A 15,618-nucleotide genomic window follows, 5' to 3' on the forward strand; every position below is an offset into this window, starting at 1 on the left:
AACCTGCTGCCCATTTCTTTATTTATTACATTTCTATACCGCCCAATAGCCGGAGCTCTCTGGGCGGTTCACAAAAATGAAAAACCATGGGTTCCACAACCTACCATGGCTTAGAGAAGCCACTGTGGGCTGCAGTGATCATGTGAACCAGGTCAGTATCTTACTCTCTGATGCCCTGGACAGCTCTTTGGCTCTCTGGTAAGGTAGAATTTTTAGCTACATGGCAGAGGATATGCTGCTGCCTAGTCTTGATGCTTCACCTCTTCATAACATTTTTCTTATATTTATTTTTAAAAATCTCCCTTGCTATGTCATGCCTCAAATTCTCGTCTCCTGTCTTCTCACATTCTTTTCACATCATGATCATCATCATCATCATCATGATCATCTGTATCCGACTTCTTCTAAAAAGTGCTGAAATAGTGGGGCTAAGCTTCCAAGTTTGGATGGCCATAATCTTTCCCTTGGAATAGTCTGAAAAGGTTGAATCTCCACTGCTTGTGCTTCAGCAAGCAAAGCATGCCATCCTTTGACTTAGGGCTTCTCTCTGGCCTTAGAAGACCTCCAATGATATGGTAGCTGCTTCAAAGTCTCTGAAACAGCCTAATAATCCTGTCCCCACAATATACCTCCGTAAAAAAAAATTGCGGTCTAGAGATTTTCTCTGCTGAGATATGATGTTGAGGTGTTGGATTAACATAATAATTTGGGTAGACATTCTGATTCTTGCACAAAACTTTTTTAGGGGCTATTTTCAAAATGGCGAACAATTTTCTTTAGGTCACTAGCTTTCGTCAACCACAGAAGTAACTACCGTGTTTGGTATCAAATTATAGGTTTTCAGGGTCAAGGAGTTCAAAGAATATGTTATTTTAATTATCAGAGTACTCCTTCTGCCATATTCCACGATGGTGCTAAAATGTCTCATTTTCTCAACAAATCCACATACAAATGTAATTTTGGCTTTAAACTATAGTTTTTTTGGGTTGAGCAGGTCAACAATGACATTAATTTTGATGGAAAGACAGTCCTTCCACCATTTTTAGAACTTTTATACCCAAAAGTTCTAAAACTTTTTAGAACTTTTTCTAAAAAGTTCTAAAATAGCACCCAAACTTTTATACCTATAATAGGCCATGTAATAGGCCATATAATATTAGCTTATATGGTTAATTTTTCATGATGTATGCTAAAACATTATGGTTTATTGCATCATTCATTTAAAAAAAGGAATGAAATTTTAATATATTTTATTTTGTATACTCAGCAAGTGCTACAATTGTATCTAAAAACTTGCTAAAACAGAAAAAACACACACATTTATATAGAAATATTAAAGCAGTTTAACATAAGTGTTTTTGCAATTTCCCCCAAAACATTTACAGAAATTTGTGTATTTGACCACTGTGTTTCGACATGGGCAACTCATTGTACCACAAACCTTACAGTTACATACACATAAAAGTTCACTTGGCAGGAAATTCAAGAACTTTTTTGATCGTAGGACATCATTATCATTTTCCCAAATGTAACCACATCGTCCTATTTCTGGATGAACACTCTCTAAGAGGCACATACATCTTCTTACCATATAAAATGCTCTTGTGATATGCCCTCTTATGGAGCATGATGTGGGAAGAAGCTCACTGATTGGTCCAGATCTTTTATCTTCACTGAAACACAGACTTTCAAAAATGTCACATTTTGAGTGAGATTTCCAGTTGTGTACAAGGTACTTCTCCACGTCCTCAAAATGACAGTCATCAGGTGTTTCCCCAAATTTAGTAAGATATTTTGTTGGTTCGACACTTAGAGCTCTAACTTTTGTCCTGATTTTGCTCATTTCATAATCTCCTGTTAGAATATGAGCCTTTATGACTACTCTTGACATCTGTGGACCTAACTTTTTGAAGAGTTCATGAACTGGAATGAAGTGATCATTTTCCCCTGTTCCAAAACATACCCATAACTGAGACATACCTTTGGAAACCCAATTGGACATAAATCGAAGAAGCAAGACGATGACATCAGTATCATTCAAAAGCACAACTGTCTCTGTACTGCTGCGAACTGCCCAGTCTACATGTGGAACAATTCTAAGGTCAGCCTCTTCCAATCTATTCATTAGTTGTTCAAGAACATGAGTCCCTTCTCTTGTGAATAGAACAGCAGGTTCCAGCTCATCATCAACAACTGAACCACTAGATATCAGTGGAAGTATAGCTTTTGCTGCTTCCTCTTGCAATTTTGTTCATGCTAGCTTCTGCAGATTTGTATTGTTTGAGGTAGATGACCAGAATTTTTCAAGCTGAACAGGTATTGGTATATTGCTTTCAATTACACCCAGATCTACTGTATAGGGTGACCATATGAAAAGGAGGACAGGTCTCTTGTATCTTTAACAGTTGTAGAGAAAAGGGATTTTCAGCAGGTGTCATTTGTATGCATATCGCATCTGGTGAAATTCCCTCTTCATCACAATAGTTAAAGCTGCAGGTGCCCTCCTCTCTTTTGTATCTGGCCAAGAAGGCAGGACTCCTGCAGTTTTAACTGTTATGATGAAGACAAAATTTCACCAAGTGCTACATGCATTCAAATGACACTTGCTGAAATTCCCTTTTCTATACAACTTTAAAGATACAGGAGCCCTGTCCTCCTTTTCATATGGTCACCCTACTACAGTACCACTGGTAGATTCTCTTCTTATCCTCTCACATTCCTTTCCTGAGAGCTGCAATAGCTGTCGAAAACAAAATGAAGTTCCTGAAAACAACATACAGATGTTGATTCCTTCACTATGTTGTTAACAACCTCTCCAAAGTTCTTCATTGCTGACATCTTAACCATTCGTACTTCGGACATAAAGTCAACTACAACAGTGGTTTTCAATGGTGAATATGCATTGAATTCAAAATCTTCAGGGGAGAGATGCTTCTGAAGCCGTGCTATGAGAATGTGTTTTGCTGGTTTTGTAGGACAGCATGTTTGTTGGCAGTACATCATGCTCCATAATTTTCTCTATTGATTCTCCCCTTTCTTTCACAATTTCCATATTTCTGTGTGCTTGAGCAATTACTTTCTTAGTGGTAGGCTCTGTGATGCTTTTTGGAGCAAAAGATGGTAGCTTTACTTTAGAGATTGTGTCTGACAGCTTTTTATTTTTTGATTTAAATCTCCCCTGCTTGAGGTGCTGATGCAAGTGTGAACCATGTCTTTAAGACATCAAGACATGAAGGCCCGACAATACCTTTTGAACTTTTCTGGGATCTTTGAATGGTTTGCTCCAACTTCAAGTCAGGTGCTACAGCACTGAACCTCCCATCTTTATCCTTCATAACAAAATGTCCTTCAATGAATTTTGGGTAAAGGAAGGGGGTTCTCATGCTCCAGTTTCTTTACTCTCTCCGGGTACCAGCTGCCATACTGTAGGTAATTGATGCAGTCAAATTCAGAAAAATGAGATGTAAAGACTCAACAGTGTCAACATGAAGATTCCAGTTACCATCACAATCAGCAACAATCAAGTTTTTCACTAGTGAAACTATCTCGTGGAAGATTTCCCTGTACCTACACAGTTCAGATTTTTCTCCACATTCTTTAACAAAAGCTTCAAACTTGGTTCTCAGATATACAACTTTCCCACTTAGTGCATCAAACATTTTGCAAGATTTATTTTGCTCTGTTACCTCCTGAATGACTTCTAAAAATACTGATTTGTCCTCTCTGCACCAAAAGGAGATTCCACTTTAATGTTTTTATTGCCTCTGATATTATTATCATACCTTGGAAAGACCGAATATAATGACTTCCATTCAGGACTGACTGGATAGTTTTACTGCTAAAAATTTCTGCTTCAGTAAGGGCATCATCCATGCCAGTTCCACTTATGAATTTTCTTGCACACCTTAATGCTACTTTTGTCATATGGAACATGCCCATCATGGGATACAGATCAGTGAATTCTTCTGGACAAGATAGAAAAATGACTGATTGCATATATCAATAGAAGCTTGGGTGCCATTTTTTAAAATGGTGGAAGGACTGTCTTTCCATCAAAATTAATGTCATTGTTGACCTGCTCAACCCAAAAAACCTATAGCTTAAAGCCAAAATTACATTTGTATGCGGATTTGTTGAGAAAATGAGACATTTCAGCGCCATTGTGGAATATGGCAGAAGGAGTACTCTGACAATTAAAATAACATATTCTTTGAACTCCTTGACCCTGAAAACCTATAATTTGATACCAAACACAAGGTAGTTACTTCTGTAGTTGATGAAAACTAGTGACCTAAAGAAAATTGTCCGCCATTTTGAAAATAGCCCCTAAAAAAGTTTCACGCAAGAATCAGAATGTCTACCCAAGAAATTATGTTAATCTAATACCTCAAGATCATATATCAGCAGAGAAAATCTCTGGGCCTCAAATTTTTTACGGGGGTATATTGTGGGGACTGGATTATGAAGTATCCATCCCTGGTAGGGATTTGAGGGGACTTGGATGCTGTTCTTTCTAATTCTAAATAGCTTTCCACACAGAAAACGTACAAAAGTTAAGCAGAGGAGATACTTGGAATGTGTCAATTCCAAGAATTTGAAACTGTACTAAAAGTATTACACTGGGTAACCTACCTGAAATCAACAATACTGGCAAACTCTTCTTATTAGTGTTCATTCCTTCCTTTCTCCGCTGTGGCACCCCGGTTGTGGAACGAGCTCCCCAGAGAGGTCCGCCTGGCGCCTACACTGTACTGCTTTCGTCGCCAGCTGAAGACCTTTTTATTCACTCAGTATTTTAACACTTAATTTTAACTTAAATTTAAATTTTACTGTTTTAACTCTGTATTTTAATCTTATATCAACTTTGCTGTGTGGTTTTATCCTGGTTGTGCTTTTTATACTGTATTTCGTAATTGTGTTTTAACCTGTTGGTGTTTTTCTGTGGTTTTAATTTTTGTGAACCGCCCAGAGAGCTTCGGCTATTGGGCGGTATAAAAATGTAATAAATAAATAAATAAATAATAAATATTCCTGAAAGATCGTCTCTCCAGGCTATCCTGCGGAGTCCTATCTAGTAGCAGCACAGCAATGGGCCTTCTCTGTGGTGGCCCCTCCTTCCGCCCTCTCTCTAGTTTGCAATTTGTCAGGTGCCAGCGATCATGTTCTTTTAACAGTTATTGAAAACGTACTTGTTTACCATGGTGTATTCCAACCATTAACTTCTGTAAATGTTGTTGTGCTTTTATAATTGATGTGTTGTTTTATAATTTGTTGTCAGAATTTTTAAAATGGGAAGTGGTAAATAAACATTCTAAAAACAATTAAGGAAACATGTTGCCCTGAGTGGATAGGAGATGAAATAGATTAGATTTCAACTCAAAAGAAGAGAAACTGCAGAAGAGAAGAACAAAAGAGGAACAAGGCAGCCCAGAAGGACAAAAGAATCAATGCAAACCTGAGTTCCATGGATAGAATCCCATCCAGATGGGCAACTGAATCAAGCAGCAGCATTATGCTTCCCCCCACCCACCCCGGCTCCACCCTCCCTTTCTTTGTGTCTCCTGTCTTTTTAGATTGTGAGCCAAAGGGCAGGGACTGTCTATTGATCCCTGTAAGCTTCTATGAATGAATATTTAAGCTTAAAGCTCTTACTGCCAATCAATAAGCATTAAGGAGAGGCATTTCAACCTTGTAAAATGGGGAAAATACTTCACAAAACCTAGGAAACCACCAAACGATTGGTGATTGGGGAAAAGAGGATGCTCCAAGAGGAAGGGGGCATGACCATCTGGGCAGCCAGTGGAGCTCTCCAGAGAGCCCGCCTACCCACTCTCTGTCTTGCTCTGGTGGGATCCTCAGAGTTAGACAGGGGACGGGCGGCTGCTCTGTAGAGCACCTCCACCCTCTCTCTAGTTTGCTCCGAAGGTCTCCACAGGGTGAGACTGGGTTGGCAGCTGTTCCAGACAGTCCTGCCAGTTCTTCGCCTGCTGCAGCATTTGCCTCAGCAGGAGTGTATGGTCAGCAGAGCTCTCCAGAATACCCACTGCAGTGCTGCCTTGCTCTATCAAGGTGGCGAGGGGAAGGAGCTCCTGGTGGTGCTGATGGCGGAGGAGGAGCGTGCAAGTCACTGCTCCTCTGGTTCTGCTGCCTGACACGGGAACTGTAATGAGGGCTAAAAACTTTTCCTATAAAATGAAAGCGGAATAGAGCTCCGGCTATTGGGCGGTATAGAAATGTAATTAATTAATAACTAACTAAATAAATAAATCTCTGGATTGCTAATTCTGCTTCTGTGATTTCATGGAAACGTGGAGGCATAGGCATATACAGTGTATAGTACTTGATGTACTAAATATACTAGTCCTGATGGCTACGTACTACCTCCAGTATCAGAGGCAGTATGCCTATATCCACCAGTTGCTGGGGAACATGGTGGGAGAGTGCTGCTGCACTCGTGTTCTGCTTGTGGGTTCCTGGTGGACAACTGGTTGGCCACTGTGAGAGTCGAGCACTGGATTAGATGGACCCTTGGTCTGATCCAGCTTGACTTTCCTTAAAAGATTATTACCTTTCAGTTAGTCTGTGAAATATTTTTGTTCTTCGAGTGAAATACAGAAGCTTTCATATACACTGTTCAGAGTTAACTGCCTTTTAAAAAAATCCTCTTCTCCTTCTCCATTGTTTTTCTCCTTTATCTAACCCTGCCTAGGTTTGAAAAGGGACGGATCTATACGTTTATTGGGGAAGTGGTAGTTTCTGTAAACCCTTACAAGAACTTAAATATCTATGGACGTGACATGATTGAGCAGTACAAAGGGCGGGAGCTGTATGAGAGGCCCCCTCATCTTTTCGCCATTGCAGATGCTGCATACAAGGCCATGAAGAGACGATCGAAGGACACATGCATTGTAATATCAGGTGTGTTGGGGGAACCTGCTGCACTTGAGGAATACTCCGTCTGTTTCAAACTTACAGCACAGTTAACATGGCTGCAGTTGTGCTGTTTCTTCTAGTGATGGGTTGAAGTAGTTGAGCCATAGATTTCCATCTATTTTGGGGGCTCGGGGATGAAAATAGTTGGAGAGAAAAATAATGTGTGAAATCAGTTACTTTAGTGGGGAAGAGGTCTTGTTATAAGATGTTTTTAAGAGCTGGAAATTGTTTGAGACAGAGTTCATTACCCATGGCTCACACACACATGTTTTATTTTTTCTGCCCCTGTCAAATGCGTTTTGCAGGGTTTTTTGAAACAAAACTCAACCTGCAAAACTTGTTTATCAGGCAAAAGTGGGATGAATTACATACCACAAGTAGTATGTTCCTTTTTCAATTATTTCTCTAATTCTTTTTTCTTTTCTGTTTAACTTAACAGTCTACAGCCTACCACTTACTGGCAGCAACTTTCTAGAATTTCAGATAAAGCTCTTGCCTAGTTCTGCCAGCTGTTGCATTTCAACCAGAAATTGAACTTGAGACTGTAGACACAGAAAGTATGTTATTAACATCAAGCTTGCTTTAAAAAATAAAAAGGCAAGAAATGAGAGATAATGCAAACTGCAAGTGTCTGTAGCGCCATGTGTATTGGATGCTCAATATCCATCTCCTATTTATAGCTACAGCAACATGTTGGTTTATGTGTAGCTTATGATGCCTCTCTGCTGTGTGTCCTCAGGTGAGAGTGGGGCAGGCAAAACAGAAGCAAGCAAATACATCATGCAGTACATTGCTGCCATTACTAATCCAAGCCAGAGAGCTGAGGTTGAAAGGTAAAAGGCATCTTGGAGAGAGAGACAAATGCTAACACATTTGGAATGTAATATGGTGTATAAAACTGTCCTTGAATAATGATCTGTAAGCTTCAGCAATAGCTTGCTGCTGGATTTACTAGGGTGATGCTGATAGCCCAGGGCACTGTTGCCCTTACCTAATTTATTGGTATGCAAGCACAGTTCAAAATGCTAGTTTTAAAGTGTCTTGAGCCCTATGCGTATGAGACATGGTTGCTTTCTCTGTGTCCTATTACAATCTCTACCATTGGCCAAGAGCATCTTCTAAATGGTACTATCAATATATCATGTTTGGGCAGCAAGGGTATATGGCAGCAAGGGTATATGCATAGCCTCTATGGTGGCTATGCATTTCCCAGCCCTCAGATGCCTACCAAGGCCTGAGAGTCCTACTTTGTTTTTGTTGGGAGAGGGATGGAGCTTTTATCATTTTAATAATGGAACTGATCAGACTATTTTTGTATTTATCTTCTAAACATTTGTAATGGACCAGCCTATAGTTGCAGACAAAGAATGATGTATCCTACAGTACTCAATTTAAATTATGTGCTTGGGGATAGTTTTTTGATGAGCAGCATTTTGGGAGCATGCACGATGCCTACTTAATCCTGCAAATACCTAGTGTGGCCATTTTGCTGCTTGCATAAAAAGCATGTTCTTATACATGGTTAGAAATACATAGCATCTACAACCGGTTTCCTGTTTCTTTGCTTTTTTGTGCTTGTCTGCTCTCTAAAGGGTGAAGAACATGTTGCTGAAATCCAACTGTATTCTGGAGGCCTTTGGCAATGCCAAAACCAACCGCAATGATAACTCCAGCCGATTTGGGAAATATATGGATATCAACTTTGATTTTAAAGGAGACCCAATAGGTGGGCACATCAATAATTACTTGCTGGAAAAGGTAAGTTGATTTGCCATGTAGACTTCTGAGGACTTTCATGCATAAAGTGGGGATTTTAGGGTTGTTGTTGTTTTAATGAAAGTGAAAAGTTGACCATATTGAGTACATCTGGATTCATAGTAGAAAACTGATGAGAGTTCCTGGGATAAGAGTAAGCTTTGTTGCCAGGAGGAGCAAAAAATAAACAGAGGGAATATGCTGCCCACCTTTGTTGTAGAAAAAGGAGAGGAGTGCCTTAATGCTCCTCTGCACATTAGCGATGGCAGTTTTAGATTGAACCCTCCACGTTCCTGATGAATGAAATATTATTCCCAGATATTTATACGAAGCCACCTGTTCGATTTGGTGTTCATTTAGTTGCCATTTATATTTTAGTCTTCTTCTGGAAAAAAAACTACAACCTTTGTTTTGTCATAATTGATCTGCAGTAGTTCACTTTCACCTTCAAGGCCCTCAGCAATCTCCTCAAACCTGATTTGGTCAATGACAACAGCACCACATCGTCCGCATAGAGCAAAATCGATAAGGGTCTGTTTAAGATTCTAGGTGGTTGTGCTCTTTGCTCTGCTAGACATTCCACCAGGGAATTAATGTAAAAATTAAACAGAGTGGGAGCTAAAACACAGCCCTGTTTCAACCCTATTGTAGTAGTGATAGACCAGGACATTAGACCAGCACTGTTACATCTCACCTGGAGATATAGGCTGCGAATGACAATCAGCAGACGGCAGTCAATGTTAGTACCCTACAAGAGGGTGTTAGTCTCTTTCTAACCTTTCCATTGGTCAGTTCTGGATTAGCAAGTTATGTTACATTCAATTTTCAAGTTAAGGTGCACAATCTCAATGAGTCATAGGTTACATTCGATGCTCTAATGGTTGAAAGTTTTTTCCTTCGTCTGCTAGCATATGATGTCCACCATTAAGGAATGCAAATCTGGCATGTAGCTGTTGGAAGTTAAACTCTATTCCAGAGATAAGCAGAATTAGCAGGTTCCATCCACTGGTCCCACTGGTCCTTGCTGAGAGAAAACTCTGACTCTGGGTCTCTGGGTTCTGGGTTCTGGGCCCATAACCTGTTGGAAGTTAAACTCTACTCCAGAGATAAGCAGAATTAGCAGCGGCTCTCAGCGTAGAACACAGCAAAGACACAAATGAGGCTCAGGATCCTTTACTTAGTTAAAAACAAAGCCTTTTACTGGCAGTTGAATAACTTAGTTACAGCATCACACATACTTACAAACATTCATAATAGTCTACACAGCAGCAGCATTACAGATGGAGTGGATAATCAAAATGGACACAAAACACAGACATTTATATAGAGAAAAACTGTAGTCATGGGAATCACTATTTGACTAATTGAAAAACATCTCCAGACAATAATTCAGTAATTGTCCAGCTGAGGCCTTGACATTTAGAAAAAACATTTCTGCTGACTTCTTCATATTTCTTCAGGCGTCCAGGCACTTGTAAAACAGTGGTAAAAGTAAAACTAGATCCAATCCAGGATCCAACAATAGCCACCTGTAGCCACCCTTTGGCAGAGAAGCCATCTTTTAACCCGTGGCACATTACATTCATCAGAGAGATGAAAGCTCTCCCTGGGTCTATCAGTATCACTGTATTCTGCTAAATAGCACTGGATCTCTTCGTATCCCACCACTATTTTATTTATTTATTTATTTATTATATTTATATACCACCCCATAGCTGAACCTGTCTGGGTGGTTTACAAAAGTTAAAAACAGTGAACATTAAAAATAAATATACAGAAATTTAAAACCACCAAAAGCATAAACAGCAATATCCATTTAAAACAACTATTCTGGGGTCAGTTAAAAAAAACACCTTAGCATATGTTGTTAACTGCCTGGGAGAAGAGAAAAGTCTTAACCTGGCACCGAAAAAATAACAATGTTGGTGCCAGGTGAGCCTCGTTGGGGAGATCATTCCATAATTGGGGGGCCACCACTGAAAAGTCCCTCTCCCTTGTTGCCATCCTCTGAGCTTCCCTCAGAGTAGGCACTTGGAGGAGGACCTTAAATGTTGTGCGTAGTGTATGGGTAGGTTCATGTCGGGAGAGACGTTCCATCAGGTATTGTAGTCCTAAGCCATGTAGGGCTTTATAGGTTAAAACCAGCATCTTGAATTGGGCTCGGAAATGTATAGGCAGCCAATGCAAGCGGGCCAGAATCATTCTCATATGTTCAAACCTTCTGGTTCCAGTTAACAATCTGGCCACTGCATTTTGTACAAGCTGCAGCTTTCGAACTATCTTCAAAGGCAACCCCAGATAGAGCTGTAATCTAATTTGGAGGTTAACAGAGCATGGACAACTGAAGCTAGGTAGCTGGGCCACCAACCGAAGTTGGTAGAAGGCACTCTGTGCCACCGAGGCCACCTGAGCCTCAAGGAACAGAGATGGTTCTAGGAGAACGCCCAAGCTACAAACCTGCTCCTTCAGAGGGAGTGCAAACCCATCCAGAACAGGTTGAACACCCACTATCCGGTCAGAAGAACCACCCACTAGCAGCATCTCAGTCTTGTCTAGATTGAGTTTCAGTTTATTAGCCCTCATCCAGTCCATTGTCGCAGCCAGGCACCGGTTCAGCACATCCACAGCTTCACCTGATGAAAATGAAAAGGAGAAATAGAGCTGTGTGTCATCAATGTACTGATGACAATGCACTCCAGTACTCTGGATGACCACACTCAACGATTTCATGTAGATGTTGAACAGCATGGGGGACAAGACTGACCCCTGCAGAACCCTATACTGGAGAATCTACGGGGCTGAGCAAAGTTCCCCAAACACCACCTTCTAAGAGCAGAACCACTGCAATGCAGTACCTCCCACTCACAACTCAGCCAGTCATCCCAGAAGGATATCATGGTCGATGGTATCAAAAGCCACTGAGAGATCAAGGAGAATCAACAGCCAGTGCAGTTCCCTCAGCAAAGGAGTTACATGCTGAAAAGGGGAAGCTCCTGACAACAGCCAAGCTGCTATGTTCTGTACTGGTTGCGGCTTCTGGAGCAGCCTTAAGGGTAGCCCCACATAGAATGCATTGCAATAATCTTGTATTGCAGTTACTAGCACCTGCACCATTATAGGCAAGTGATCTCTGTCCAGGAGAGGCTGTAGCTGGCAAACCAGCTGAAGCTAGTAAAAGGCACCCTGAACCGCCATGGCTACTTGGGGCTCTAGCAACAGTGATGGATCTTAGAGTACCACCAGTCTATGAACCTGATCTTTCAGAGGGAGTGCAATCCCATTCATAACAGTCAATGACCCTATCTCCCAGACACAGGAAGCACTCACCCACAGGGCTTCTGTCTTGCAAATTTCAGTTTATTGGCCCACATCCAGCCCATTACTGAGTTTAGGCACTGATTGAGGACTTGCACAGCTTTGGCCACAGCATGAAGAACTTGATCAGGAGGGCTTTAAACTGAATCTTACAGGGGCGGGAGACGTAAATTTCAAGGCAACAATGGATGAAGGCCAAGGCACCACAGTACAGAGAACAGCTCCAATAGTGCCCCAAAATAGTGTCCGCAACAATGTAGGAACAAAGCCAGACTATAAAACACATGGTCTTCGATGCCTATATACTAATGCCCAGAGCATGGGAAACAAACAGAACGAACTTGAACTCTTATTACATGAAGGCAAATATGACTTGATAGGTATAACTGAAACTTGGTGGGATGACTCCCATGACTGGAATATAGCAATTGAAGGATATAACTTGTTCAAAAAGAACAGAAGAAATAGAAAGGGAGGTGGAGTTGCACTATATGTTAAAAATACCTATCCCTGCACAGAAATACAGGCGGATCAGACTGGGAGCCCCATCGAGAGCATCTGGATTAAAATAAATGGGGCAAGGAATAAAAAGAACATGATAATCTGAGTCTACTACCGACCACCCAATCAAGGAGAAGACGAGGACGAAACTTTTGAGAAACAAATTGCCAGTGTTTCAAGGAAGTGTGATGTAGTAGTGATGGGGGACTTCAATTACCCTGATATCTGTTGGGAGACCAATACTGCCAAAAGTGGCCCCTCCAAGAAATTCCTGACATTTGTGGGTGATAACTTTCTCCTACAGAAAGTGGAGGAAGGAACTAGAGGATCGGCAATCCTTGACTTGATATTGACCAATAGGGATGACTTAGTGGATAAAGTGGCAGTTACGGGAACTCTGGGGGAAAGTGACCACATCATACTTGAATTCTTGATTATGAAGGAGACAAAAGTTGAGTGTAGCCATACACGTACTCTGGATTTTAGCAAAGCTGATTTTAATAAACTCAGAACTATGATAAGTAAGGTCCCATGGCAAATGAGCCTAATGAGAAAAGGAGTGCAGGATGGGTGGGAGTATTTAAAAAAGGAAATTTTAAAGGCACAGTTACAAACAATTCCAACAAGGAGAAAAGATAGAAGACAACAGAGGAAACCAATGTGGCTCCACAAAAAGCTTAGAGATGACCTGAAAACAAAAAGGGATACATATAGGAAGTGGAAGGAAGGCCAGGCTACAAAAGAAGAGTACAGACAAGTGGCGCAGAAGTGCCGAAATGGCGTCAGGAAGGCTAAAGCTCAGAATGAGCTGAGATTAGCGAGGGATGCTAAAAGCAATAAAAAGGCTTTCTTCAGATATGTGAGTAGTAAAAGACAGAGGAAAGAAATGGTGGTTCAACTGCTTAATGAGGATGGCAAATTGATAACAGATGACAAAGAAAAGGCTGAAGTGCTCAATTCCTACTTTGCCTCAGTCTTCTCCCAAAAGCGGGTCTATGACCCCCCTGGAAAAAGTGAAGTAGAAGTTGAGGGGGCAGGATTACAGTTAGAGATTGATAAACAAATGGTCAAAGAACACCTAATTTCCTTGAATGAGTTCAAATCTCCAGGGCCCGATGAACTGCATCCAAGAGTAATGAAGGAGCTAGCGGAAGAACTCTCAGAACCTTTGTCTATTATCTTTGCAAAATCATGGAAGACGGGTGAGGTGCCGGACGACTGGAGGAGGGCTAACGTTGTCCCTATCTTCAAAAAGGGTAAAAAGGAAGAACCTGGGAACTACAGACCAGTCAGTCTGACATCCATCCCTGGGAAAATTCTGGAGCAGATTATAAAGAAGTCAATCTGTAAACACCTTGAAATCAATGCGGTGATAACTAGAAGCCAACATGGATTTGTCAAGAACAAGTCCTGTCAGACAAATTTGATCTCATTTTTTGATAAGGTAACCTCCCTTGTGGACCGTGGGAACGCTGTGGACGTCATATATCTTGACTTCAGAAAAGCTTTTGACAAAGTACCACATGACATTCTGATTAACAAACTAGCTCAAAGTGGGCTAGATGGAACAACTATTAGGTGGATCCACAGCTGGCTACAGAATCGGACTCAAAGAATACTTATCAATGGAACCTTCTCAAACTGGGGAGAGGCAACGAGTGGGGTACCGCAGGACTCAGTCCTTGGCCCAGTGCTCTTCAACATTTTTATTAATGATTTGGACGAGGAGGTGCAGGGAACGCTGATCAAATTTGCAGATGACACAAAATTGGGTGGGATAGCTAATACCCTGGAAGACAGAAACAAACTTCAAAGGGATCTTGATAGGCTGGAGTGCTGGGCTGAAAACAACAGAATGAAATTTAATAGGGATAAATGCCAAGTTCTACATTTAGGAAATAGAAACCAAAGGCACAGTTACAAGATTGGGGATATTTGGCTCAGCAATACGACAAACGAGAAGGATCTTGGAATTGTTGTAGATTGCAAGCTGAATATGAGCCAACAGTGCGATATGGCTGCAAGAAAGGCAAATGCTAGTTTGGGCTGCATTAATAGAAGTATAGGTTCCAAATCACGTGAGGTACTGGTTCCTCTCTATTCGGCCCTGGTTAGGCCTCATCTAGAGTATTGCGTCCAGTTCTGGGCTGCACAATTCAAGAAGGACGCAGACAAGTTGGAGCGTGTTCAGAGGAGGGCAACCAGGATGATCAGGGGTTTGGAAACAAAGCCCTGTGAAGAGAGACTGAAAGAACTGGGCATGTTTAGCCTAGAGAAGAGAAGATTGAGGGGAGACATGATAGCACTCTTCAAATATTTGAAAGGTTGTCACACGGAGGAGGGCCAGGATCTCTTCTCGATCCTCCTAGAGTGCAGGACACGGAATAATGGACTCAAGTTAAAGGAAGCCAGATTCCAGCTGGACATCAGGAAAAACTTCCTGACTGTTAGAGCAGTGCGACAATGGAATCAATTACCTATGGAGGTTGTGGGCTCTCCCACCCTAGAGGCCTTCAAGAGGCAGCTGGACAAGCATCTGTCAGGGATGCTTTAGGGTGGATTCCTGCATTGAGCAGGGGGTTGGACTAGATGGCCTTGTAGGCCCCTTCCAACTCTGCTATTCTATGATTCTATGATTCTATGACCTGATTCAGATGTCACAGAGAGATAGAGCTGTGTGTCATCAGCATAGTGATGCCACACTGCTCCAAATCCCACAATGTACCACCTGCAAATCCCACAATGTGTTTCGTATAGATATTAAACAACATCGGAACAAGATGGTAGCCTGCAGAACCCCATAGCTCAATTGCCAAGAGGCTGAGGAATCGTTATCTAATCTCTGAAATCGGCCCCACAGATAGGCCTGGAACCACAGTAACACAGTGACTCCAGTGCCCATCCCATGGAGTCAGTTCAGGAGGATACCAAGGTCAATGGTATCAAAGTCAATGAGATATCAAGCAGAATTAACAGCGTTGCATTCCCCCTGTTCCTCTCTTGATAAAGGTCATCCATCAGGAGGACCAGTGCTGATTAAATCCTTTAATCAAGTTGAAATTCAGGCTGGAATGGGTCTAGATAATCCGTATCCTCCCAGAGTGCCTGCAGTTG

General features: G+C 41.5%; 1 protein-coding gene across 3 annotated transcripts in view; it reads left to right on the plus strand.

The window, feature by feature from the left end:
* Window positions 1-15,618, plus strand: part of MYO1D (myosin ID) — a 275,272-nt gene that overhangs the window by 55,440 nt on the left and 204,214 nt on the right. For 2 of the 3 annotated variants that reach the window (XM_063138455.1, XM_063138456.1), the window contains exons 2-4: window positions 6,710-6,918; window positions 7,673-7,766; window positions 8,526-8,691. In XM_063138455.1, coding sequence (XP_062994525.1) covers window positions 6,710-6,918; window positions 7,673-7,766; window positions 8,526-8,691 — 469 coding nt within the window. Of the gene's footprint in view, window positions 1-6,709; window positions 6,919-7,672; window positions 7,767-8,525; window positions 8,692-15,618 lie in introns of those variants that run through there. The other variant, XM_063138457.1, reaches the window with a different exon arrangement.

Source organism: Elgaria multicarinata, chromosome 11, assembly GCF_023053635.1.
Source record: "Elgaria multicarinata webbii isolate HBS135686 ecotype San Diego chromosome 11, rElgMul1.1.pri, whole genome shotgun sequence".
NCBI classification, from domain to species: Eukaryota; Metazoa; Chordata; class Lepidosauria; order Squamata; family Anguidae; genus Elgaria; species Elgaria multicarinata.